Below are 25,135 nucleotides of genomic sequence, written 5' to 3'. Positions count from 1 at the left end.
GTGCTCAGTTGCACTGTTTCAATTTAACACTCACTTATTAAAAGAACAAAAGCACAAAGTTCAGGACCCGGAAGGGACAGTCTTACCTGGTTACTTTTAGAGCTTCGCCGTTACGACTGACTCTTTTTTTCGTGCTTCTTGCTGGAACCATCTCCAGGCTGGGCAGAAAAAAGCAGCGAAAGAAAAAAGAAAACGACAGAACAAATTATAAGTTATTAATTTGTTCAGGCAAAGACTGTTGTCCAGGCGTTATTAAAAGCGTACACAAGTCTGGTCACTACAGCAGGCGGCATGCTGGAAGAAAAATTAGCTCAGGGAGAGAAAGAAAAGTTTCTATCAATGTACAAGCAAATTGCATATGGTTAAAAAAATAATAAAAAAAACATTCTGTATTTAATGAAACACCCGATATTTGTTATTTACAACCTGAAAACAATTCAAAACCACTGCAAACTGCGATCAACTCTGTTTTTCACACAGGCATCAACACTGACAGAGCATCAGAGATCACAGTTTACTTCAAAACATGTCACACAAAAATCAAGAATGGAAATGGCTCAACTTTAGCACACTGCAGAGTTTCACTCGTGACGTATTTAATACACCGACACGATGTTCAGGCGCAAAGTATCACCTTACGTGTGTTCACTCATGCCGTAAGACTGATGGGGTTTTAAAAGGTATATGGTTTTGAAATTAAGGCCACGTAATGTATCATTAAAGCAAAATTACGACTCACTGATGTTCTGAAAGTCAATTTCAAAGCAATAGTTGTTGTTCTTTCAAATCTTAAAATTAATACACTTGTCAGAGCAATAGGCTGTTCAGCCAGTTGAACTTAGTTTTACTGCAGTAGATGCCCACGCCCGAATCAGATACAGGGATTTCAGAGTGTTGGAAGTATTAATATTCCTATCAAATTCACTAATGCCATGGAAGCCCTACTCTTAAGTATGTATTCAATGAAGTCCAAGAAAAAGTGGCTATTTGTGACAAACATATCTAAACTTGTTTCTTAACTTTGGATTGGCTTCATCGAACATTGAGTGCTTATGAAGTTGGTTAAGAACTTGTTTAATTTGGTTTTATTAATATTTTCTGACCATTAATATTCAGGATTGGACATTTCTGCAGTTGTCTTGGTGGATTAGAAAACCAAAAACCACTAGAACCGTACTTCTACACACCAAACACAAACTATATTTGCAGGTGTTATTTTTTTGTTGTTTGTTTCAAGGTTTTATCTCATTTCAGTGCCATGCAAGTGCAAGTCGGTCCAGATGCAGCGGTTGGTTTTAACGCCAACCTGTGTTTTCTCTCTCTGGGCCTCCTCCTTGTGGCCGTGTCGGGAGCGCTTCCCTCTTTTCTTGCCCCTCCCACCCTTGTTTCCTGCTGCAGATGCTGCAGCCTCTGCTGATGCAGCAGCAGCATCTGCCTCGCCTACATCAACACCCGAAGTTCCTTCCCCTGGAATATCCTGGCCTTCACATTCCAGCCTTTCCTGTGAGTTGAAACCCCGACGAACCACCTTTCTGATAACCTGTAGGGGGCAGAAGCAGGTCAGGAAGAGGAGGGTGGGAAAAATAACAGAATGGAAGATGTTCGCAGGTAAGCCGCAGCAAGGCAGGAAAGATGGTTACTTTTCTGGTGACCAGATTCCCATCATCATCTATGAACTGCTCCTCAGTAACAGACTGTCCAGGAATGTTTCTGGCCTCCTCTCCCTGTGATCAAAGTTGGAGGAAGAAAGGATGAGTGGAAAAAACAAAAGACAAATGGGTGGGATGGGAAAGGAAGAGCAAAGCTGCAGGCTTTTTTTTTTTTTTTTTTTTTTTTAAAGAGTTAAAGTGCCACTTTCAGAAGCAACAAGCAGGAATCCTCTATTGTTATATTCAAACAGATTCGAAAGGTTTGGATCAAAAAGAAGAATATGAAAAAAAACCTTTAGGTTACAAACAGATTCATTTAAATCTGCTGTCATGCAGACAAACAAAAAGCGACATGCATAAACTCAATGCATTGAGATAATTAGATGAAATTCTGCAACAAGTAACAATCCCATAACTCCACTGATACAGACTGAAAACTATTGTCCGATCTTTTGTCATTTAGCCACATTTTCTCACTGAAAACCTGGAAAAGATTGTAGAAATGACTTTAAAAAAACACCAGTATGCTGGTACAGGATGTCTCTCTGTAGACGGCCTCATTTCATACCTAAAAACTATATAAAAATTACAATTACGGGAAGGTGTGAAAAGACCAGCACCTCATTAATCTCTAGTGGAAATATATCCCAGTAATCACAACAACCATGTCCATTGGATTTGCACAACCAAACAAAGCAAAACAAATCAACCAACCAAATATGAGGCTGAAGAAGCAGTGGCTCGCACCAACAAGCAGTGAGTACACCAAAGTTGAACACTAACTCAGCTTTACGTGAAAATAAATACGGAGATATTTTTCATTGAAATTTCAGGGGCCAGACGAGAAAATGTAGTTCACTACACATTTCTATCCAGTTCTGTATTTCCGCCGATGGTTTTCGTGAAAACCGTTTACAGCGTTCGATGTAGAGTAACAGGAGCCCACAAACACTGAAATTACAACACACAGCTTCTTTCATGCTAAGGGAAGCATGGCAGTATATTTGCACCAGCTCTCTTGAGCTTTACACGCTTTGCTTTTGGGCTGAGCTCAGCACTCTGTTCACACACACACACACCAGGCCTCACACACCTTAAGTATGACCCGTCTGCGGTACACCCTGGTAGTGACGGTGGTGTCGTCGTCAGAGCCGGACTCATCAGCTCTGATGGTTTCCTGACAAAGGCAGCCCAGCGGCGAGGCATTGTTAACAACCCCGATGTGCGTCTAAAGCATGTTTTACCTTCACACTTGACTACATTTGCACTAATAAATCATCTCTGATTGGTTATTGGCAGGTCAGACAATTTGATTTCTGAAGGGTAAAATCATCTAAGCATCCAAAATATACATGTGATGCTTTGAAAAAGATGTGCTAATATTTTATCCCCCTATGTTTAACAAGCACTTGGAAGCTACTGTTAAAATAATGAAATGTTACAGGGGGTGAAATGATGTCGTATAAATTCACGAGTCAACTGTATGCAAGCATAACCTCTCTATTCTGCAAACCTCCATGTGTAACCTGCGTTTCCTGTCTGCCTTCTGCTCGGCTCTCTTCATCTCCTCCGCCATCGCATCAACCCCCCCTTTTCACTTCCTGACGTGGAAAACACGTTGAGGGAGGCACGGTTGTGTTCCTCCCGCTACGACATGCTGAGCACCACGGCCATCAGTCGACGTGTTTGGAACCTTGAAGTCAAACTTTCAACATACTGCCTAAAAAATATTGACTTAAATGTTTAAATGAGTTGCTGACTGAACGGGGGGTGGTCTTATAATTCCTCCCTGTTTTTGAATTGACATGGACTGCAAGAACCCATGGGAACATTTAATCTATTTTATGTTATAGTCCTAAAAAATAAGCATATATTTTTGTCACACAAAATTGAAATCTGCATCTCAGACATCAAGGAATCATAACTAATTTTGTTGGCTTTGAAAAAAACCCAAAACATGTAATGAAGACTTTGTCGAACGCATGAGATCTCACGGTTTCATGAGATGGGTGAAAGCTTCTCACCTGCACTTTGTGCTGGGACTTGTCACCTACGTCCTCCCGTCCTCTGCTGGGTCCCGCTGTCCTGCTGTCCTCTTCGGCCCCTTTCTTCTTAGCTTCTTTTTCCCTCCCTTCCCTGGCCGGCTCTGTGTGACCTCCATTCTGAGCCGGGGGTTGCTCCAGGGAATCGGCTGGACTGTCGGGGCTGAATCGGGTGAAAGGCTTCAGACCCCACAGCAGATTTGCGAGTTTGAGCCAAGCAGTAAAACAGATCGAATCTTACCTGCTCTCCGCGTCCTTGCTGCTGCTGTGTCCAGCTGTGGCTCCGGACGCCTCAGTCCTCCAGCCTGGAACTGAAGAAATGTTTTTTTCTGCTTGCCGAACTTGCTCAAGGATCGCATTCACTCTCTCTTCGGTCATCTCCTCTTCCTCCACGCCTCCCTCCAGCTGTATATCCTCCAGCAGACTCCGCAGTCTCTCCTGGGTCATTTCCTCTTCTTCCTCTCTTCCATTTTGAGAACCGCCTTTTTTAAGGTTCCCCGCCCTCCGGTCATTTTCTGGCATCTCCACAGTCGTCCCTCTGTCTCCTCCAGTCAGAACTGTGTCTTCAGGCCCCGCAATAGGAGGCTCGGAGCCAGCGGCCGGAACCACGGTGGACGGGTCGCTGCTGGAGGTGCTTGTGGTCTGAGCTAGAGAGAGGTCACTAGGTCTGGTGAGTGTGGTCCTACTTGGGGACATTACGCTAGCTTCGCCCTCACTAAAGAATTCATCGGAGCGCAGGGGGGTACAGGGGACGTAGTTGAGTTCTGTTGGGGTTTTCAGTTCCAGATCTATACTGTGGTCTCCTGGATGGATGGCAGGAGTAAAGGATTAGAGGATCGATGAGGGAGGGGGAGGGGGAGAACAGAGGGAAGGGAGGTGGGAGGGAGAGGTGAAGTTGTGGAGGTGATGAAATGAGAAACACTTATGTAACATATAGGAGGAGCTTCTGTTCAAAAGCCACTTAAAACAAATTACACAAAAGCAGGCAGCGGGGAGAAACTGTAAACTCTCAAGGATTCATTCAACGTGGTTTCTACATTGGTGTATAGAAAGCAATATAGGTTTCTATATTAAACTCACTGGCCATTTTTGTGACAATTATGTTCAGAAATTCATTTGGATGTGTTGAGAAAATATTAGACTGCGTTACTTTATTTGACTTTTATTTATACAGGTTGTCTCATTGAGATTCAATATCTCATTTGCGAGAGACACAATATAAGATGGCTAATGTTAAGGCAAAAGCTGGCTCAAAAAAAAAGAAAAAGAAACATTTGTTGTTCTTTCTTTGGTATGGGGGATGAAAACTACACCACGTTTCAAAACATGCATAAGTGTTTTTGGGAAAAAAAGTGCTAGGTAGTGAATACTATGGAACGTTTAGAAAGTAAAGAGCCAGTTTCCTAATTAAAATGCCCCGATGAGTTTAATGAATCTGCCATTTAAATGATAAAACATGCGACCGTTCTTGAGTTTACACGTTCTCTTTCAATAACGGCTTGAGTGTAATCTGTATTTGGGACTTCTGAACCAGCCTCACACCAAACACAGCACTGTCAAATTATAATGGAGACAGAGATATAAAGAAACATCAGAAAATGTGAAACCAGAACTTAGCAAACTGTATTTAACTTATAATCACATTGTGCCTTGCAAACGCAGTCGCATCCCTTCAACTTGTGCACATTCGGTTACAACCACGACCTTCAGTCTATTGCATTGAGAGTTTGCGTGACAGATAAACACAAAATTGTAAAACTAAAGTGATGCACGTCATTGAAAACTTGTTTACTTCTGTGAAATGGACTTTCTGTGTAAATGGAGTGAAGAACAAGAGAGAAATCGCCAAAGATGAAGTCAGGAGGCTCGTGGCATCTTAGACAAATGCACACCACTCTTGTTTGTTATTTGTTAAAATAAATAAAAAATATATGTACTCTTTTTCTCCACCTTAAGGTCCACTTTGTGTTTACTTATCACATAATTCCCAATAAGACTGAGTCAGGTTTGTGGTTGCAACGCTCAAAGGGTGAAACAATTTTGCAAGGCAATGAATCCTCAGGCCTGAAGGTGGCACTTCAAAGTCAGGTTAGTCTTTTGTAAAAGCACTTAATTATAGGTTCATTTAGTTAGTACGATTTATAACTTCTTTTAAGAAAGCTAAACTCCATATTCTCATAACAACAAAGTAATTTAGGCAGGAAATAGCAGAACAACTGAGTGGACCCTAAATGTAAATCTCGGGAACTGAACGATCACGTCTGAAGTACGAGGGGATACCAGGGGGGAGAGGAGATGGCGGAGGGGAGGGAGGGCAGAAGATAGGAGGGGAGGATTGGTACATGTTGTTACACAACTGTGGAGGTGGAGGAGAGGAGACAAACAGTGAAGCAGAAAGAGAAGGAGGAGAAGCAGGGACAAAATCGGGTAAAGATGACAAAGTAGGAGAGGAGCGAGAGTTGGAAGGCGGAGACTGACTTTTCAGAGTTGGGCTTAGTATGTGTGGTTGAAAGGAGGAAGAAACTGGGGGTAGAGTTACAGCAGAAGGAGAGAAGTTGGGAGGAAAGAAGAACGTGGAGCAGCTAAAAGGACTTTGAGGAGTGGGAGGCAGTGGAGGGGAGTAAGGCAGGGTGGAGAAATGAGGGAGAACAGGAGCAACGGGCAGGAGGTAAACAGGAGGCGTGGCAGGGGGAGAAGGGAAGGTGAAGACAGAGGACGGAGAAGACAGAAGGCTGATTTTACTGGGATAACGAGGAGCAGAGATGGAGGTTAAAGGCTGACAGGTCTGAGGAAACGGGGGGAGAGTCGGACTGTTAATAACTTTCGGAGCTACATCATTACAAATGCACCAGGACACAAGACGAGAAAGACAAGACAACTGTTAAGACAGAAATCAGACAAAAAGACAAACGGCATGTGAAAATAAACATGTTAAGCACCGACAATGAAATGAAGAAGTAACTGATTAAGGAGCTGATGGTGTTTAAGCTGCAGGGAGGAGGGCGTTTTGCAGTCACAGGGTTCCTGATAAGCTGACAGGCAACAGGAGTCTTAGCAGCAGCTGGAGCTTAACGCTGAACACGTCTCGCAAAGAGACCGGCTTCAACATCATCACCTCGACTCAAAGGCGAACTTTCAGGAGTGATGTTAATTTTGTTTCTTATTGTTGAGATCTGCGAGAGCAAACTGGTGGGCAACAAAGAGGAAAATGCAAACCGCTTTTAGACGCAAAAGGCATTTTTTCCGCAAAAGCGGCGGGGCAATCTTTAAATGTGTAAGTAACTGGAGCGCACTGGCATTTTGTGAAGTTGTTCTTGCACAGGTGTCTCTAAAGAAAGCAAAGCATAATTGAAGAGGTAATTCATTTCAGCAGTTCTAATTTAAAAAGTGAAACCCAGGCATAAAATGAATTCATTGTATGCAGAGTGACAAAAACAAAAAAAACAAAAACAAAATCAATGTATTGACATTACTTGCGCTTAGCATTTAGCTGGGACTCTTCGCATAAGTTACCGAATGAACCTTCTGTGTTGTTTGCTCGCTCTTTTAATCACACCTTCCCCTCAACCGCGAGGAGGGTGAAGCGTCTTGCCCGAGGACACAAACAACGAGGTTTGCAGGGCGAACTCCTACGCCGTCGCCACCATCGTCCCCAAAATGATTCAATTTCATATTGTAAGTATCGAAATCTTGAGCTGTCATTAACTGTAAATAAAATTTTACAGAAATAAAGAATTTAATTTGTGTAACTAGTCAATATAATATGTTTTACTTTTCGACTTGAATTTCTGAAATAAATTACCTTTTCAATTTAAATCTCGGTCTATCTGTCGACAATGCCATATTTCCAGTGGCCTGGGTAAAATTAAGGACGAGCAGCAGCACAACTCTTCTTCACTTCACTTAGTAAGTCGCTATCTTGGCCAAAGCACCAACAGGTCTGTTACGTTCGATCCAGAAGCTGCTATGTTTTATCAGAAGTTACTCATTCATGGGAAGTAGCTGGTTAGTGCTGCTGGGAGATGTTTCTGTAGACGTTAGTCGCTCTGAAGCAAGAAGAAGAGGAGTAGGAAGAGGAGGAGCAGAAGCAGGGGAGTCTGCTGGTCTCAAAGCAGAGGAAGCTACAGCGGAGTGTAGAGGACGGGAGGCTTGGAGGACACCAGGAGATGGCAGGTACAGTACAGCTAGCAGCAGTGAAAGAAGCAGCGTTATACACTTAAAAAAAAAAAAAAAAACCCTGGCAGTTTCAACTCATCTGTGAGTGTCATCTTAGACTGAGAGAGATCGACACTCCTAGTTGCGTTGAAAAGCTTCCGTCGATAAAAAAAAAAAAAAAAATGTTAAAAGTGAATTTTTAACCTTAAAAACGTGGGCAGGCCACATTGCAAGCAAAGTTGCACACATGCATGCAGTTAATTGTCCTTTATCAGTTGGAAATTGGCTTAACGCTTGAAATCATCTTTGTACAAAGATCACACCGTCTCAAGAGAAACACGGATCTTTTCTGTTAAGATGACTTCAGGAACCTTGATAAGGCAGAAACAGGACATGAGGCTCATGGCATCGTTTTTGCTTAAAAATAGCCATCTTTAAATCCTTGACAGAATAAAAGCACTGAGCAAAATAAAAGCAACATAATAATAAAGGCAAGGAAATGTGATGTAAAGCAAACAATTCAGTGAAGGTAAGTCAAAAAAACAAAATGGAACAAAGGGGCAAATTTTCTTAGCAACGTTTCGCAATTATCGTCAGTGGATCCCACAACACCAGAGATTTCTGCCACATTTCATTATTTAGTAGGAAAGACAGAAACACAGAGATAGAGAGAGTTAAAAAAAATAAATAAATAAATAAGGCTCGCATGAACGCAAACATGCTGCTCTGAAAAACTTGTTTTCGATGTGCTTTAAAAGTAGATGTGTTGTATCAAAGTTCCGAATATTCACATATACGTAACTAGCGTCCTGCCTCATCTGAAAAATATGCTTCATATGTGTATGTATGCCTTTTTAAAAAAAAAAAAAAAACATTACATTCATCAGATGGGGCAGAGACAGCGATCACTTCCTTCATCATGCTTTTGTGCATTTCCCATGAAAAAAAAAAAAAAAAACACACACAAAAAAAATCATGCACCGTCTTCACTGGTACAGATTTTTTGACATTCAAAATTGTCCATATTGTCCGTTTTTTTTTTTTTTTTTTTAAAGCTAAAAGCCTACTTGATAACATAAGACACCTTAGATCTCTTAGAGCTACAGAAAACTACCTCAAATAACTGTCTGGAGCCCTATGTCGTTTTAGGCTGGCCCCTAATGGTTTGGTCCAGCAGGATTGCTTCAGTATTTGTGTGCATAGTTAGGTCTAACTATCTGGCTGAGAGAGGAAGTGAAGAATGAAGGGATAGACTGAGAGGATAGTTCAGCTAGGGTGGGCTACACTTTACCATCGGACTGATCCGGGAATACTGCGTTATCATCGGCAAAGCAGCGTGTGCCTGTTATGTTACCGTAGTCAAATATGGGCCCTTCCAGCAAAGTCACAATATCCAACCGATTGATCTTAGTCAGCACCGCAGTTAAAGCGTCCGCTGGAGGGGAGAAAGAGACAGAGAGGGGGACAGATGGGTTATGTTTGTCATGTTTCGATCCACAAATTGTGGTTTTTGTTTGAATTATTGGTTTTCATCTGACTCACACCTGGAATGAAAGTAGATTTGACTGATTCAACCACATAAAGACAAATCTTGTGACTGAGGAAACTGGTCAGGACTCACTTCATGAAAAATAAACAACCAGTTCTTCAAAAATTGTTGATTAACTATTCCAAGGACAAAGACAGTAAAAGGGGGAAAAAAGTGGTACAAACAAGTTAACCTATCTGGCTGCCATCTGTCTACTTGTTGCATAAAACTATTAGTACAAAAAACTGCAGATTGCAGGAAAACTAGGCAGGCAAACTTATAAACCAGCAAATCTAAATAAAAACGAACTACACCACAGTTTTTGCTTACTTGTGGCATTTTTACCATCCCTGTGCACCCATTTCTTTAGAAGCATAAAGCTCTGCGCTGTCAGAGAATTTGGGTTTTCCACTCTGATGAAATTGATTTCTTCCACAGAGAAATTCAACTCCCTGGCCAGCTCTGTAAAAGCAGAAGATGCCAAGAAAGATTATTCAAGGTTAGAAACAAAACATTCATTTCAACACCAAATCGATTACATAATGTACAATATTTCTGTTAATCAGGATAAAAGAAGTTGCAGGAGTGCAAATCGCTGTGCAATGCAACTGTCGATTAAAGGACTGATGCTAATTAGAACAAAAAGAGATGTCACTTGAATTCTAAACTGCATGTGTACATATATCACCAACTAATTAATGATTCTACGTTCAGACCTAAATCACAATCTCTTTTTTAATCGAATTAAATGGTCAGATTCAAAATAAATGACCCGGAGCTGTGAAAGCGTGCCAAAAAGCAACTCAACTCTAACCTAGCAAGGCACAAAGAGGCGATGCACGCTGTAAATATGAAACACTGTGTCCTCTGCAGCTCTGTGACAGCAGGACGCATTAAATATAGATTTTCTACACTGGACAGACAGAAACACCTCTACAACTGAGCTGTGCACACAGTGACAGAGTCCCACCCATCTGCACACGGGCAGGCAGGCGTGGAGCAGTACTGCAGTGCAGGATGCCAGGCTTGGACTGAACTGAACTGCAGAGGCCACACCCTTATTGCTGCTCATGAGGAAAATACACAAACGTATGCCGTATCTGTCTCGTAAATACACTCAGAGTGAAAGTAGCACGATTTATAAGTTATATCAATATTAATATATCTGCTGTGTAACTAACCATGCTGCACATGCATGCCTAACATAAATATATGTGTGTGTATATATACACTGCTCAAAAAAAAAAAGGGAACACTTTAACATTTAAGTGAACACTGAAGTGTTGTGTCCCTTTATTTTTTTGAGAAGTATATATATATATATATATATATATATATATATATATATATATATATTTATTTATTTTTTCTGACTGTAATGGCATTTGATGTTAATTTGTAAAGATACATTTTGATTTTGATATATTAGTATTTTGTAAGGTGTGGACCTTAGCTGGAGCCACTTTTTCAAGAACTAGGACCTGGCCTACATCTGCCACATTTCTTTAGTTAAACCATCAGAACTGTCTGGGAAGATGACTGAAATGGCTTCACTACAACTTGTCTTGAATCCTCTAAAACATTTCTGGAAACCAATCACACGCAACCCCACAATGATGAGGGGTGGGTCTACCTTACTGCATCACCCCACACCTATGAAGGATACATCATAAAAATCTGAATGGTATGTGTATGATGTAATTTAAATGATGTCTTCCAAATCCAGTAAACTGCTTTGACCTCATATCAACAAAGCTCCATTTGACCAACACCCCAGCACGATGCTCCAGTATGCTACTAAACCTCACTGAAGCTATCTGGTGACAATGAAGAACCTTCTCAGTTGTCATAATGTTGTGACTAATCACTGTAAATTCCACTGCAGTGAGGAGTCATCAAGACATTACACTAACTGTCCACTAGATGGCAAAACTGCAACACTTTTAAAACTCCAGTAATGGAGCCAGATCTCAGTTCAGCTGATTCATCGGTCTTGCACTCCAAATTCCTGGACGCAAAGGCAGAAACCGAGATAAATTCAGACTCACCAGTCCAGCTGAGGCCGAGATGGTCAGCTACGATCGCCATGCGGACGTCTGTTCGCTCACAGGGACTCTGGGGGCCTGAGTGATTAAAGCCAGAATAGAAAAACGATCAGCATGACATAATGATGACAGTCTCCAAATAAAATCAGGCAGGATTTACAGAAGGAAAATGTTTCCTTCTGTAAATGTGTAAGCAAGAGTTTACTTTTTCCAGTCCCCTAAAGCATCTAAAATAATTTGGGAAACTGATGTCTGTTAAAATGAACAAGACTTGTTCTCATATTGTTTCGTGAGAGTATCAAATATGTTCACTGTCTCAAGTTTAAACTTTTCTGGCCAAACTTTCCTCAAACTTTCCATTTTAGATCCTCATTTGATTTAAAGTAAAAAAAAAATTTTATGAGAGTAAGGCTATTTTTCGAGAATTAAAAAAAAAATAAAATAAAAAATCAAACATTCAATTTGAGTAAAAGTGCACTTCACGAATTTTAGATTTGTATTCTTTAGAAATGTTAAAAACTGAGCATCAGTTACCTGTCACTTCACCATTGTGCACAGCTGCATTTCTGATAGCAATGAAACAAACAATTACTGTGTAGGGGATCTCTGCCTCGCTGTTCAGGATCCAGATGTAGATCCATATGCTTTTACTTACCAAATGTAAGTACAAATAAAAGCGACACAGAACATCAGTCTAATTAAAAGCTTGAGGATGTGTGAGGCCAGAAAAAAAAATAAAAATAATATATATATATATATATATATATATATATATATATATCACACTTTTAGACATACAGTAAATGTTTGCTCTTCAATAATATTAGTAATGAAAGTTTTAGCACTACAGAGTTTTCTGCCACAACACACAACAAACAGTTAAGCATCAGGCAACATTCCCTCTCACTGATAAAAAACAGCTCAGGGCTAGCAGTTTGCATTTATGCAGCTTCCAAGGTGAGCCGATGTATTGTTTTCAAAGCGATTTCAAAAAGGAAACCACAAAATACCATCTAAGAACCAGGCAAACTGATTGGAACATATTAGGAAGGAGTGAAAGAGAGCTGTGTCTTCTGGTGAAACGCAAGACTGAAATCACTAGAGGTGCAATGAAACTGGCAAGTGTGCAGTTGCCCAATTTAATATGGAATTTGTCCTCCTAATTCTGCCTCTTGAATATATTTGCAAACCACTGGTACTAAAATGGTAGATCGATTCACTTGTTACACATTTTGTAAAACCAAATCTAAGGAAGTTGATACCTTTAACTCTACATCAAGAGTATCTAATGTCAATTCTTAAGAGCCAGTGTCCTGCATGTTTTAGCTCCAACACGTGTATGGTCAAGTTCTGCTGGGGCCTGGCAATGAACCGTTATTTCATTCGGATAAGCTGGACTAGAGAACAATCTAAGACATACAGGACTCTTGATTTAGTGGACTACTGTTAGTCACCTCTGCTCTACAGCTACATCAAACAGCACAGGACACAGATAACAGGAAGGACAGGAAGAAGACAGCTACACTCACGTCACATTACAGATCACCCACAACAGCTACATGCATCTTTTAGAGAAAGGTAAAGTGCTTAAAGTGTTTAGAAAGAGTTTACAAACTAGTCTCGTTCTCCATCACAGGAGTCGTGATTGGTTGATCAACCTGACTCCCTTCCTCCATCTGCTCACGCTCCTTCCCTCCATGTGTCCACCTAATCTTCCTCCTGCTTGTCCTCATCCTCTTACTGACATCTCTAGTGGGTGGTGGTGATGTGGTGGTGGAGGTGGGGGTGGAGGTAGAGGTGCAGGAAGAACGGGAACTCCTAGAAGCTACAGACGGTTCTGACAGGGAAGTGTTCCTGGTGGTACTGAGTCTGCAGCTCTCCTCATCTTCAGTGGGCAAAGTTTTCCCTGCTAACATAGCTTCAGCCTCCTTGGATTTGGTTTTGTTTAAAGATTTGGCTGCTCGACTATTAAGAGAGTTTGTTGTAAAGTTCTTCAGGTCTACTGCACTGTTTTCATTTTTGCTTTTGCCTTTTGATGATCTGTGTGTGTGCTTAGATTGAATTCTTTCCTCATTAAAATTTTTGTTAAGTCTGAGTGTATTGTTTCTGGCCAGTGGCTGTTTTTGGGAACTAGAAGGGCTTTTAATGGCTTTCAAAATAGGGATTCTGGATTTAGGAAATAAAGTTTTAAAAGGGTCAAACCGTTCCCAAACTTTATGTTGCATCTTATGTGTCCTGAGAGAAAATTCATGGGCATTTTCTTTCAAAATGCCCTTTATTTCATGATGCCTTTGGCTGCATAGTTTGTGGCTAGCCACCCTCAAGGGCAACTTGGATCTAAATATATGGCCTTTGACTCCTTTGGCTTCTGTTTTTGCTATTGCTACATTAAAAACAGTCTCGTCTTTCCCATAGTGTTCCCCTAACTGGCTTAAAGAGGTTTCTGATCCACTGACGTCTTGTAGTGCTGGTCTTGCAGAGGACAACAAATTGGATATGGTGCTGCTAGCTTGAAAAATACCTAAATAGGAGTCAGGGATAGTGCTACTGGTATTGCTGCTCAGTGTTTGCAGATTGCTGGTCTGTTGTGAAGGTGCTGAAAGACAATCGGTGCTTTGGTAACAAGTCTTTTCATCTTCTGGGTTCTGTTTACGTCTGTCTGGACAAATATTGCCATCAGAATAGTAATCCATGACAAATGACGGTTTCCTCAAAGAGTTATGTGCTACGTTTAATGTATTAAAATGAATGTAATCTGCATAGTCTGGTATAGCACAATAACATCTATCTGCAGTGGTTCCTGAAACATCATCACTACTCCAATTGAAAGTGCTTGTATATTTAGAAGTGCTATTTGAAGCATCAGATGATGCTAGCTTTAAACCTGCTTTAAAAGTAGAGAATTTTGGCTCGGTGTTGGAAGCTGACTCTTTGCATGTGCTGTAACCAGACACATTGGATATCTCTACAGTCATTGTCTGAATGGGGACTTGAGGGACTGGTAAGGTATACTGAGAATTAAACTCATTAATGCATTGTGAGGAGGCATCTTTTTCAAAGTCCCTGACCCTGTACTTGCCTGCTGAGTAGTAATGCTCACCAATCTGAAAAAACTGGAGCCTCTCCTCCACCATGTCCCTCTTGCTCATGTCAATCGCACCACTGCGTGTCATCTCAAACATCTTCCCTTCATGGAAGGGGAATGGGTTTGGTTCACTCGTTGGTGTGCTATCGTCTGTTGGAGTTTGAGCAGGTGTAGTTTCTGCTGTCGTAGCCTGAGACTGGTCTTCAACAGCTAGTCCGTAAGGCTTTGGCTCCCCATTGTTTCCCTTTGTTCCCCGCATGTCAACAATTTCTCCTTCACCACTTTTACTGGGCCATGGATCGAAGTCCAGCCCCTTAGTGGCAACAGTCTTAAAAGGAGAATTGAATTCCTCTTCTAATTTGTAACTAAAGTAAGAGTCTGAAAATCCTTCTTTCTCTGAGGGTTCCTGGGTTTTAGCTCCATCTTTACTAATGCCATCAGAATTTCCGTTACAGGTGGAGGTATCTTTTTTCAAAATGTCTTTCTGGCATTCCTCGGGGGTCTTCTCCTCCTCAATAACTTCCAGTTTGGTCTGGGGAAAAGAACGATCGGACGACCTAAATGTCTCTGTTGCCCAAACATCTCTCCGACTGTCTGGAAGTCCAAAAAGTCGTAAATCAGCCTGCTCACACAGGCCATCATCCTCATCTTGAAGCTCATAGCCATCTAGAGAGTCTATCTCTGTGGCATCTGTGTCATGAGAAAACTCAGCTGTTGTGGCTATTGAGCAGTCTGTTATTGACTGGTCATTTCCATTTTGTTCACAGTCATTATCCTCCCCTTTACCATTGGAACCTTTGGAACCATTGGTGGAGCCATTGGAACCATTGGTCCCACCAGGTTCTTTGTTGCCATTTTTGTCATGTCTTTTAGACTTAGATGTTTTCTCTTTCTCTTTTTTCTTTTCCTCTTCTTCAGGAAGATTGGAGGTCAATTTTTTACATGGAATTGGCTGGAAGATTGACTCATCATCTTCGTCGGCATTTGATTGACTGTCATCTGTGCTAGGGGGCACTGGAGTAGGAGGTTGTATACGTATAATTGGTTCGGTCAGATGCTTGTCGTGTTCCTCTTGTAAGTTCACTTCCATCATTTCTGTCTCAGTCTCTGAAGAGGCACAGGAGCCCTTTCTCTCTGTGTCTGAAATTTCTGAAGCTGAATCCAGAGGGGGAGGAGGAGGAAACTCAATGTATGCAATACCCTTGTCTTTTGACACTTCTTGCTGCTCCTGGTCTTTAATATCACCATGAATATTGTTGATGGTTTCTTCTTTAAAATTATCAGGTAATTCCAGCTGATTGTCATTCATTTTTGTTTTTTCTTTATTAGCATTAGCAAGGTCTGCCTGGGCGTCGTGAGCACTATTTTTGCTGTCTATTGTTGCCTCTTTAAATGAGAAAACTGTGTTTCCTTGACCATCTTCCTCCGAGTCCTCAGATACCTCCATGATAGGGCTTGGCTTGCCTGAAATGAATTCCATAAAGCCATCAGGAGTTTTGCACGTGAGGTCATAGCTGACCTCTTCAGAGCTGGGGGTTTCTGGTGTAAGAGGGCTTTTCCCTGAGCTGTCTATGAAAGAAACTTGCTCTAATGTATCATCTTCTGGGCTTATGGGACTAATTGCGGAGCTTGATTTCTGTTTTATTGTGTACAGTGATCCCTTAGCCTCCCTCTCTGCCTGCCTGCCAACCTGGACATAAACAGGCAATGTTTTGATGCCTTTGAAGTTCTCTTTGGTTGTTACAACTGGAGGAGCTATTACTTTCTCCAGTATTTCTCTGGGGCTCGGAAGATTATTGGAGTTGGAATCTTTCGGTAAATTGTCAAGAATTTCAAAGGTTAAATCTGTTTTTGCTGGGCTTGTCTCTGGGCTTTTAGGTTTAGATAGTGTAGGTATCTGTGAGGGCTTTTTGGTTGTCTGTTTCTTTGTAAGGTTGTTATCTAAACAGGGGGTTGTGGTTCTTACAGGAATCTGGGATTCTGTCTTTTTTCTAAGGTTTTTGTTTATTGGTTCCTCTGAATCCTTTTTGGGCAGTTCAGGTTTTACATCTTTAGTAGACGACACACTTTTAGTGGTTTGCTGGTATTTTTTAGCATCACTGTCAAAAACGACAGACATCCTAGCAGTGTAGCTTTTATTACTTTCCTTAATTTCCTGGGTCACACTAAACTGATTATCTTTACCTTTAGGTGCTACTTTATCAGTCGTAGTTTCACAAATGTCATGAGGGGGCTCAATTAAGTTTTTGTTTGGAAGCTTGTCTGCTTTGTGAATTTTAGATGTGGGTATTGGGTCAGCCTTGCTATTTGCTTTGTCTTTCTCATTCTTTTCTTGGACATTTTCTTCTGATGTTTCAGATACTTTTGAGGATTTTCCTCCAGAGCCGAACTGGTAAACAGGTAGTTTGCTTTCCTGCAGTTTCTTTACTGATGGTTTTGGTTGCACAGGTGGAGGAATTTTAGTAGGACTGGACTGACTTTGACTGACCTTTTGAGCAGCAGATTCAAACTTCATCCTCACTGCACTGACCTTTGATGTTGAAGTTACATGAGCTGGAGACGAGGGTTCAGACACACAGGTCTTTGGTTCTTGTTTGATTTGTTCTTGAGTAGTACAAGAGCTGACACTTTTCTGAGGACTGCTTGGTAAGCTAGAACTTTTCTTCTCTACTGCCGGAGAGCTGCTAAAAAATTTACCAACTGAAGATTCCTTAAATTTGGTTTTACTAAAGATCTCATCCCCTGCTTTAGGTTTCTGTTGTGTTTTTTCTGGGCTGCTGCAGGTAGAGTTAGGCCAGGATCTAGGCTCCTTCTGTCGTCTAATTGGCTTTTTCTCAGGAGACTGTAGCTCATCATTAAGCTTCTCTGTTTTATCACGGAAAAACTGAGATACCTCACTGAGTTTTTCTTCAGCCTCCTTCACTGTTTGATCTACTCGATCTTCATAAAGTAGTTTGTCCCTACTTCTATCATGTTTGTCTTCAGTAAATCTCATCCAAACCGCATGTTTTGGACTGCCTGGTTCTGTTGAGTAATGGAGCACTGTCACCTTGTCAAACTGAGAAGGTTCATCTTTGTGCAGGAATTTACCTGATTTAGGGGACCCATCTTTTGATGACTTAGAAACAAACTCTCTTTTCGGGCTTCCTTTGCCTTGATTTGTGCCCTCAAACCTACCAGTCTCCTCAGAAGCTAGGTGGCGGTTTTTGTCTGCCACAGTTGTAGAATCCTCTGTGTCTGAATAAGACTGCAATGATGTTTCAATTTTTTCTGAGAGAAGCATTTTCTCAGCAAACTTATATGATTCTCCTCGAACTTCAGATAGTTCATCATCACAGTATTCTATGGAGTGCTGGCTTAATAGTTTTAGAGCTTTATATGAATCATCTCCTATGAGTTGGGCAGAACTTGGACGACTGTCCTCTTCTTGTGACACTGGAGTGTTAACGCGAGATGTTTCTAGGAAGGAGGGCAAAGATTCTTCGGCAGTAAGCTCCTCTTCTTCCTGTTGGGCCTCATCATAATCAGTAAGCTCCTTTATTCCACGGTCACTTTTGTAGACGTAAAGCTCAGGGTGCTTCTTTGTTTCTCTAATAATAACCTCAGTTGGGTCTGTTGTGCTGTGGCCCTTTTCAATATGAACTTCAATTATCCTCTCAACTTTAGGTTTGGATTTAATGTCTCGTTCTAGAAACCTTGGGGTGAGTTCATCACCTTTGACAGACTCTTGGCTAGCTTTGTGTTCAAAGAGACCTGCCAGTTCTTTAGATGGGTCTCGTCCTGACTGAAAAGCTTTCATGATGTCTCTGACTGACATGGCTTCCTCTATCATTTCTGCGCCGTCTGTCAATTGAGGCTTGTGGTACACCATACGGGTTGTGGTAGTGATATGAGTTTCCTCTTTAAGACACATGCTTTTGTTCATTAAGGCATCATCTTCTGGTATTTTCATCTGCAAAGCTTTTGATGATGAACTTTCTGGCTCTAGAGGAGGTAAAGCAGATGCAGCTTCCTCCATGACTCCAGGCTCAGAAAGATCATCCGGCTGCTCGTAGCTCCTGATGTGGACAACTTCAGTTCTGGTCTCAGTTACACAGGGGGGGATTGGGGAATCTGTAAATAAAGGTTTGGGGCCTGTGCTTTCTGCACTTTGGGGAGCAGAAGGCGTCTTTTCACTTCTCGTCTCAAACCCGCTGTCTGAGAGGGGACTTTTATCTTGCTCATGAGACAGCTCCTCGGGAGATTCCAAGATTGTGTCCGACCCTTGGTATGACTCAGCAAGCTTGCTTAAGTCCTTCTCTGAGGGAGATCTGATCATGCCTGAAACTGGAGGAGGCATTTTGAGTTTGTGCTCTTGTATGGTCATGGATGGCTTGAGCACTCGTTTTTGTTTCTCCTCCCCCTCTTTTTTCACCTCATCCTCATGCTCGCTTTTCAACTGTGCCATTTTTGACAGAGAACTTGCACCAATGTCCTTTGTTAAGTAATCTACCACTTTACTGAATTCTAACTCTTTGCTTGACCTCGGCTGGTGCTTAAAAAGAGCGTTTTCGTCAAATGGAGTGTAACAGTCTCGGAGAGCACTTCTTTGTGCCTCCTCTATCTCGTCTCTAGAAAATTCCTGCCATTCCTCCTCTGAACTTGTCTCATGACTTGAAATGGTCTTATCTTCAGACATGACATCCTTTTGTAGTATCTCACTGACTTTGACTAAATCTTTTTTGACCTTCTCAACTAGTGTGTGTGGCTCCTGATCTTCTAACTTAGACTCTTTAGGTGTGCCAGTGTTTGATGTTTGTACAGTTTTAGCAGCCATTTGTGTGTCTGTCTGGAGGATAGCTGTCATTCTAATTAGGTCCTGTTTCATATCTGCTACATCTTTAAGTATCTCCTGATTGGAGGCTGCAGTTGGATGGATGATTGGCGGTGTTATAAATGGAGGAGATTTTAATTGCGATTTCAGTTTTGTTCCAGTAACGCATGAGGGGAAAGATGAAGAAGAGGTGGACGAGGTACGAGGAGAATCGGGCAGTGCCATTTTGAGAGACCCAGGCCCCGGTTTTACAGGGGTGTCAGGGAGGACATTGACAAGTGAATAAACAGGGACAGTCATTGTATTTGAGGAGACTGCTGGACTTGGGCTTGCTGATGCAGATCTCAGAGAACCATAAGCAGAGGTTGCTGTTGCAGATCTGCGCGAAGATGACAATGACCTAAGCGTGCCATACCCTGAGACTGAGTACGAGTCTAAAGCTTCATTTATGGCTGCACTGACACCGGAGGTTGCTGCCTGGGTGGTGGCTTGGATCCTCTCCTGAAGACTGTTGCTTCTCTCTGAGAGAAGACGTGAAGAAGGCGAGGATGGGGTAGAGGAGGAGGATGGGTATTTAACAGGTGAGACGGATCCGTTCATCATGGAAAATTCTGAGGAAGCAATGGTTGTCTGACCGGTTGAGGACACGGACGACATGGATGTCCTCCCTCCTCGGGATGTGACTGTTGAGTCAACAGACATCTTTAGAGATGAGAGACTGGAAATGCTTTTAACAGGAGAAAGGTTGGCAACTTCTGAAGCAGCTGTTGTCACAAGGGCAGATTTAAAAGGCAGATTAGAACTGTAGCGGTTGTACAGGGATTTTGGTGATGTGACAGAAGCAGTAGCAGCTGATGACCTCTCAGATAAAGAAGCATTTGGTACTGAAGGATGGAGAGGGGTCCTTGATGCGTAAGCCAGAGCAAGATTTTTAATTGATGCCGGATCTGTGGCAGGTTTACTTCCAGATGTTGCAAGGATGGCAGACCCGTGAATGGGGTATGGTCCCTGCTGGACAACAGTTTTAATTGGTGAAGGCACAGTCCTGTAAGACCTGATGGGGGATGATGGTATGTCGCTGACCGATTTAACTGGGGATGACGAGGCGGGTGCTGGGGGTGAAACGCCCAAGGTTGCTCTTATAGTTGTGGGACATGCAGGTGAAGGTGCTGAGAGGGGCCAGGCGGATTTTAATGGAGAACTAGCTGGTGAGCCTGCCGGTGGATCGGCAGAGGCGAGGAGACCCCCCACTCCGATGGGCCTTGTTTGGCCAGGGACGGTAATAGGAGCAGTCGACCATGGTGAGTAAGGTCTGGTTGGAAAGACAGGTTTGTGAGGGTGACCAGAAGGCAGTGTTCTTGTTGCTGCACTTCGTTCAACTGCTGTTTCTTCAGGTGAAGTTAGAGAAAAAAATGATAACAAACGGGATGGTGTAGAAAATAATCAACAAAATGGAAAAGAGCAGAGAGAAAAGAAATATATGTTGGGGAAGAAAAAAAATGAGGAAAAAAAGACAACACCAGAGGAGGAAGAGTTGGTCAGTGAGGCTGTTGTAGTATTGGGAAGGGATACACTGCAGTTTTTAATTGCTGAGTAAGACATTCAAGAAACGACTAAAAATGGAGTTACAGAAAGAAACAGTGTTCTTGTGTGGTCATGGTTTAGGTAATGACTAAACCGGCTCCAGGTCAGTTCACCCCTTTGCCAAGTCTTAATATCATTTCATACCCAACAATTCGCATTTTTCTCATCCTATTTCAATCTTGTACAGTAAAGAAACCGAGTCAAACCCATGTTGTAAACCATGGGATATCAGCTTATGTTAAAATGCTATTAATTATTTTAAATAATAGATTTTTTTAAGGGATAGGGCAATTTAGGAACAAAAAAAATATTTATTATTTATTTATCAATAAATAAATAAATAAATACATTTATTTATTGATAAAAAATAAATGTGATCAATTTATTATTGATAAATACATTTGTTATTTTGCCAATAATAAATGATTATTGATAAAATAATCATTTGAAAACAACACTTTTATTTACTTCGGTCATTTATGTCTGATTTTGATATATTAAATTGTATTATTAGCCACAAATTTTGTACTATTCTTTATTTTCATTTATGTTAGTTGAGATCTGAGATTTTGCAGATTGTGCTTGTTGCCCCATGAAATATGACAACTAAAAAGACATGACTTCCAATTGTTAAAAATTATTTCTGGAGTCAAATACATATCCCCACACTAGATTTTGAAAGTTGGCATGAAAACATCCCTCTGACAGTTAAAGTTGATACACAGTTGCTGTAACACATTCTGTGTTAGACAGCATCATTTCATATCTGAAATATTAAATGATTACAAATTCAAAGGTACAACTGGGCAAAGGGAGAACATGGCCAGAACCCAAGTCCAACAGTAGCAACAAGAATGGAGGAAATAAACTCAACAAAGCACATAAAGCAGCAAAGTAAATTTGCAAAGACGATGGCATAGATTGACAGCTGGGAGACAAAATAATGGCGGGACAAATGCAAGAGTATAAACACAAAAAACAACTTCTCTCTTTGGACTTCAAACATTTTAATACCAGCATGTTGTCTCTGGCTTGAAATTAAGACCACTTTTTATAGTGCCTTTTATCTGTTTGGCCCAAAAAGGACAGTCTTTTTCACAGGCAGTTTAAACATTATGACAAAATAAAGCAAAGAGCTGCAGAACTTCCCATTTTCCTTTATCTTTTGTAAATAAAAAAAAGACAAAATGTGCTGTCCAAGACTCCAGCTTTAGCCCATTTTGTCATGCAGCATCAAACCTGTGACAAGCAGAGCCTGGGAAAACAAAAAAGCAACTCAAGACCTCCAGCATGCATTCTTGTACCAAACTAAGCTAAAACATTGCCACAAAGCCAAAAAAAAGAGCCTTAAAAAAAACAAAAAAAAAAGACCAAGAGCACAAATGAAACACAAACAGAATTTTACTTTGCCTTCCATCCAAAAGGATAATTCTTCCTGGGAAGTTAAAGTAAAATTTTGCAGAATTTAAACTTCCAAAACACAGCCGTTGAAACTCGAAAGGCGCACACTTCACAATGTGGGCAAGCACAGCACACAAAACTTAAAAATCACTCATGCAAAAATATACCATGTTGTGAACAAGCACATGAACAGTATGTGTCGTATGTGGAATGAGAAATACTTGTTTGTCACAATAAGAAAGTCATTTCTACACAATGGTCACTCATTTTACAAGATAAACCTCTTTGCACACTTATCAATCCAATAAACTTAGCAAAATTTTAAACTCCAAGGGATTTGTTAGTGATGAAGTCAACTCACTCTGTGCAGGCTCAGTCAGATAGCTGTAGCGCTTACGTAAGGCTAGGGATGCAAAGGTATGACGTCGATCTGGCTTTTCAGTCTGCAACAATAGCAAACAACACAAAATCCTATCAGTTTTAGGTTACCCTATATTGCAAGCTGCTACAAAATGAGCACCTTTAAATTATAAAACTAAACCAAACCTGGCAGTCTGTGTTAATTTACACTTATAAATTCGCCAATCTGTAACTATGCTGTTAGCTATGTTAGATGTGAGTATAATAAACTAGCCAATTTAGTCACGATAAGTTTAAAATCTCTCAAACACAAGTCCCTAATTTTGCAAAAGTCAAATTTAGGAAATTCATAGATCCTGTAGAGCCAGTTTTATCTCATACTGGAGTGTGCAAGGGAACATGGATGGAAATCAGAGATGAGTTTTTTGAGGGGGGGGTTCTGACAAAGCTACCATATATCATGCAAAACTGTGCAGCTAGAGGGAAAGCTGGTAATGCCCCTTGCAAAACATGGTAAAAAAAAAAATAAAATAAAAAAGGCATAAAGGAGCAGAGCAGGGCCTCTACTGATCTGGTGCAGAGGACAGCACATGGTGGGGAACGTGTGGTTTACCTCATCCTCGGCATCTGACTCCGATTCCTGGTTCCCAAGATGCATTGCAGAAACAGGGGGAGTAACATAATGGAAAGCAGGGGGGAAAAGAAACATCAGGGAGTGAAAAAGGAGTGATCGACAGAAGCTCAAATGCAGAAGTGAAGCCACTTCAGCGAAACCAAAGCAAAAATAAAAATGCACACGGAAAATAAATCATATGCAAACAAAGCGCCAACATCCAGAAGCAATAACAGCAAATGAATCAAGCCCAAAATCAGCCCAAAAATAAAATAGAAATAAAAAATGTAAAGCACACAAGCTCTCAGCCAAAGGGATCCAAATCAAAGGGCAGAAAGAACCAAAATAAAACGGCCAATGACACAAATCCACTGCAGAGATAACCAGTGACTAAAACAGAGAGAGAAGCTTTAAACAGATAAAAGACACAGTGGCAGCAGGTTTGCCAAAATTCTACCTCCGTCTTTCATCAATCTGTACCATGGGGCCGAAAAACACCCTAACCATGAGTGTGGTTATGGATGTGAAAACAGAATGGAGAGTTCCCACTGCCTTACCTTTTTCACCGCGGGAAGCGTGATGTTCAGGTTGCACACGGCAGTCTGTGGGAGGCCTTTGGTTGACCTACACTCTTTAAGGAAAGTGAGGCGACCACATGGCTCCTGACTGGGATCTCTAACCTGTAGGGAGAAAAATTTAATCTCTAAATATTACTTTCAGTTCTTTGCTCTGGTGCAGATTTCTTCAACTAATAGCATGTATGTTAGTACTGTATACTTGCAGTGGTGTAAAAGAAAAAAACAAAACAAAAAAACAAAACTTGCTCCCTTACAGGGCTGTTCCATTCTTGTTTTTGTGTGACATTTCCAACACAAATTCTAGTTTTAGTCTAAAATAACCAGACAATGAAAATAATTCAACTCAACCAGGCACTGTCAAAAAATGAATTGCTCTTTAAGGTTGTGTCAACCTTGATGACAAGAATGGCAATGAGTCTTTTACATCACCATGAAGGTGAAAAATATCACTTAGGGTGACAAAGTGATTTGCAAGGCCCAGTATGAATACATCCATATTATTCTTTCTCCTCTACATCAGTATCAAAGGATGGGTGTTGTTTGATTACCTTAACACAGAAGGGCAAACGGTTTTCCTTGAAGGCGTAGAAGTTAAGAACTAACTGTTGACCAGCTTTGGTCAGCGGAGCCAAGTTTCCATAGCAATCCACATAGATGGGCCTTCCCTCCAGGACCTGAAATAAGTATGAATCAAGAAAAAAATAGATGAAAATTAAGAAATTAGAAGATCTAATAACTAATAATTTTGTAATAACTTAACAGTATTGTAAAAAATAAATCATTGTATTAGTTTTTATTATTGTACTGGAGAATGCAAACTACTTGAAATTATTTTGCAAATCAAATCTTTAGCTAGTCCTGAAAAAAAAAGTTTTGCATTATATGTAATTTTTTTTCCCCAGAAGGTTCTGGAAACTGAAGAGAAGAGCAGACACTAAGTTAAGAAGATGCAGTAAAACTGTGTACCTCTATGTCTTTGCTCCTTGCCACCTCCTCAAAGTTCTCCTGCTGCTCCAGGGTTTTGTCCACCTTGTCGTCTGTCATGCAGAAGCACCTAAGGCTGGACTCCACTGGGTCATTCATCTTAGCAAACACAACAAACTTGGCCATGTAGGGCACACAGATCAGCTCTCTGTAGAGTTGAGTGGCCAAGCTTACTGTCTCGGGGATCTGATGGCAGTCTGCTAACCAGAACCTGCAAATAGAAACAACAATACAGAAACCGATGGAAGCTTCATACATTTATGAATAAATAACCATTCGTGGTGTTTGTCCGGTATGT

The 25,135-nt window shown here is 41.1% G+C and overlaps 1 protein-coding gene across 50 annotated transcripts in view; it reads right to left on the bottom strand.

The window, feature by feature from the left end:
- LOC103481688 (ankyrin-3-like) overlaps nucleotides 1–25,135 on the bottom strand; it is a 136,536-nt gene that overhangs the window by 2,208 nt on the left and 109,193 nt on the right. For 25 of the 50 annotated variants that reach the window (XM_081600279.1, XM_081600275.1, XM_081600264.1 and 22 more), the window contains 15 exons: nucleotides 24,820–25,048; nucleotides 24,402–24,527; nucleotides 23,833–23,955; nucleotides 23,276–23,302; nucleotides 22,664–22,745; nucleotides 14,499–20,705; nucleotides 11,423–11,497; nucleotides 9,705–9,836; nucleotides 9,138–9,281; nucleotides 3,933–4,494; nucleotides 3,674–3,854; nucleotides 2,743–2,826; nucleotides 1,641–1,724; nucleotides 1,307–1,540; nucleotides 87–158 (listed from right to left, as the gene is read on the bottom strand). In XM_081600279.1, coding sequence (XP_081456405.1) covers nucleotides 111–158; nucleotides 1,307–1,540; nucleotides 1,641–1,724; nucleotides 2,743–2,826; nucleotides 3,674–3,854; nucleotides 3,933–4,494; nucleotides 9,138–9,281; nucleotides 9,705–9,836; nucleotides 11,423–11,497; nucleotides 14,499–20,705; nucleotides 22,664–22,745; nucleotides 23,276–23,302; nucleotides 23,833–23,955; nucleotides 24,402–24,527; nucleotides 24,820–25,048 — 8,338 coding nt within the window. In that variant the 3' untranslated portion in view covers nucleotides 87–110. The remainder of the gene's footprint in view (nucleotides 1–86; nucleotides 159–1,306; nucleotides 1,541–1,640; nucleotides 1,725–2,742; nucleotides 2,827–3,673; nucleotides 3,855–3,932; nucleotides 4,495–9,137; nucleotides 9,282–9,704; nucleotides 9,837–11,422; nucleotides 11,498–14,498; nucleotides 20,706–22,663; nucleotides 22,746–23,275; nucleotides 23,303–23,832; nucleotides 23,956–24,401; nucleotides 24,528–24,819; nucleotides 25,049–25,135) is intronic. The other 25 variants (XM_081600297.1, XM_081600306.1, XM_008437370.3 and 22 more) reach the window with 12 other exon arrangements.

This window comes from Poecilia reticulata, chromosome 19 (assembly GCF_904066995.2).
Source record: "Poecilia reticulata chromosome 19, P_reticulata-male-v2, whole genome shotgun sequence".
Classification (NCBI taxonomy): domain Eukaryota; kingdom Metazoa; phylum Chordata; class Actinopteri; order Cyprinodontiformes; family Poeciliidae; genus Poecilia; species Poecilia reticulata.
This window is presented reverse-complemented; position numbering and strand designations above follow the sequence as displayed.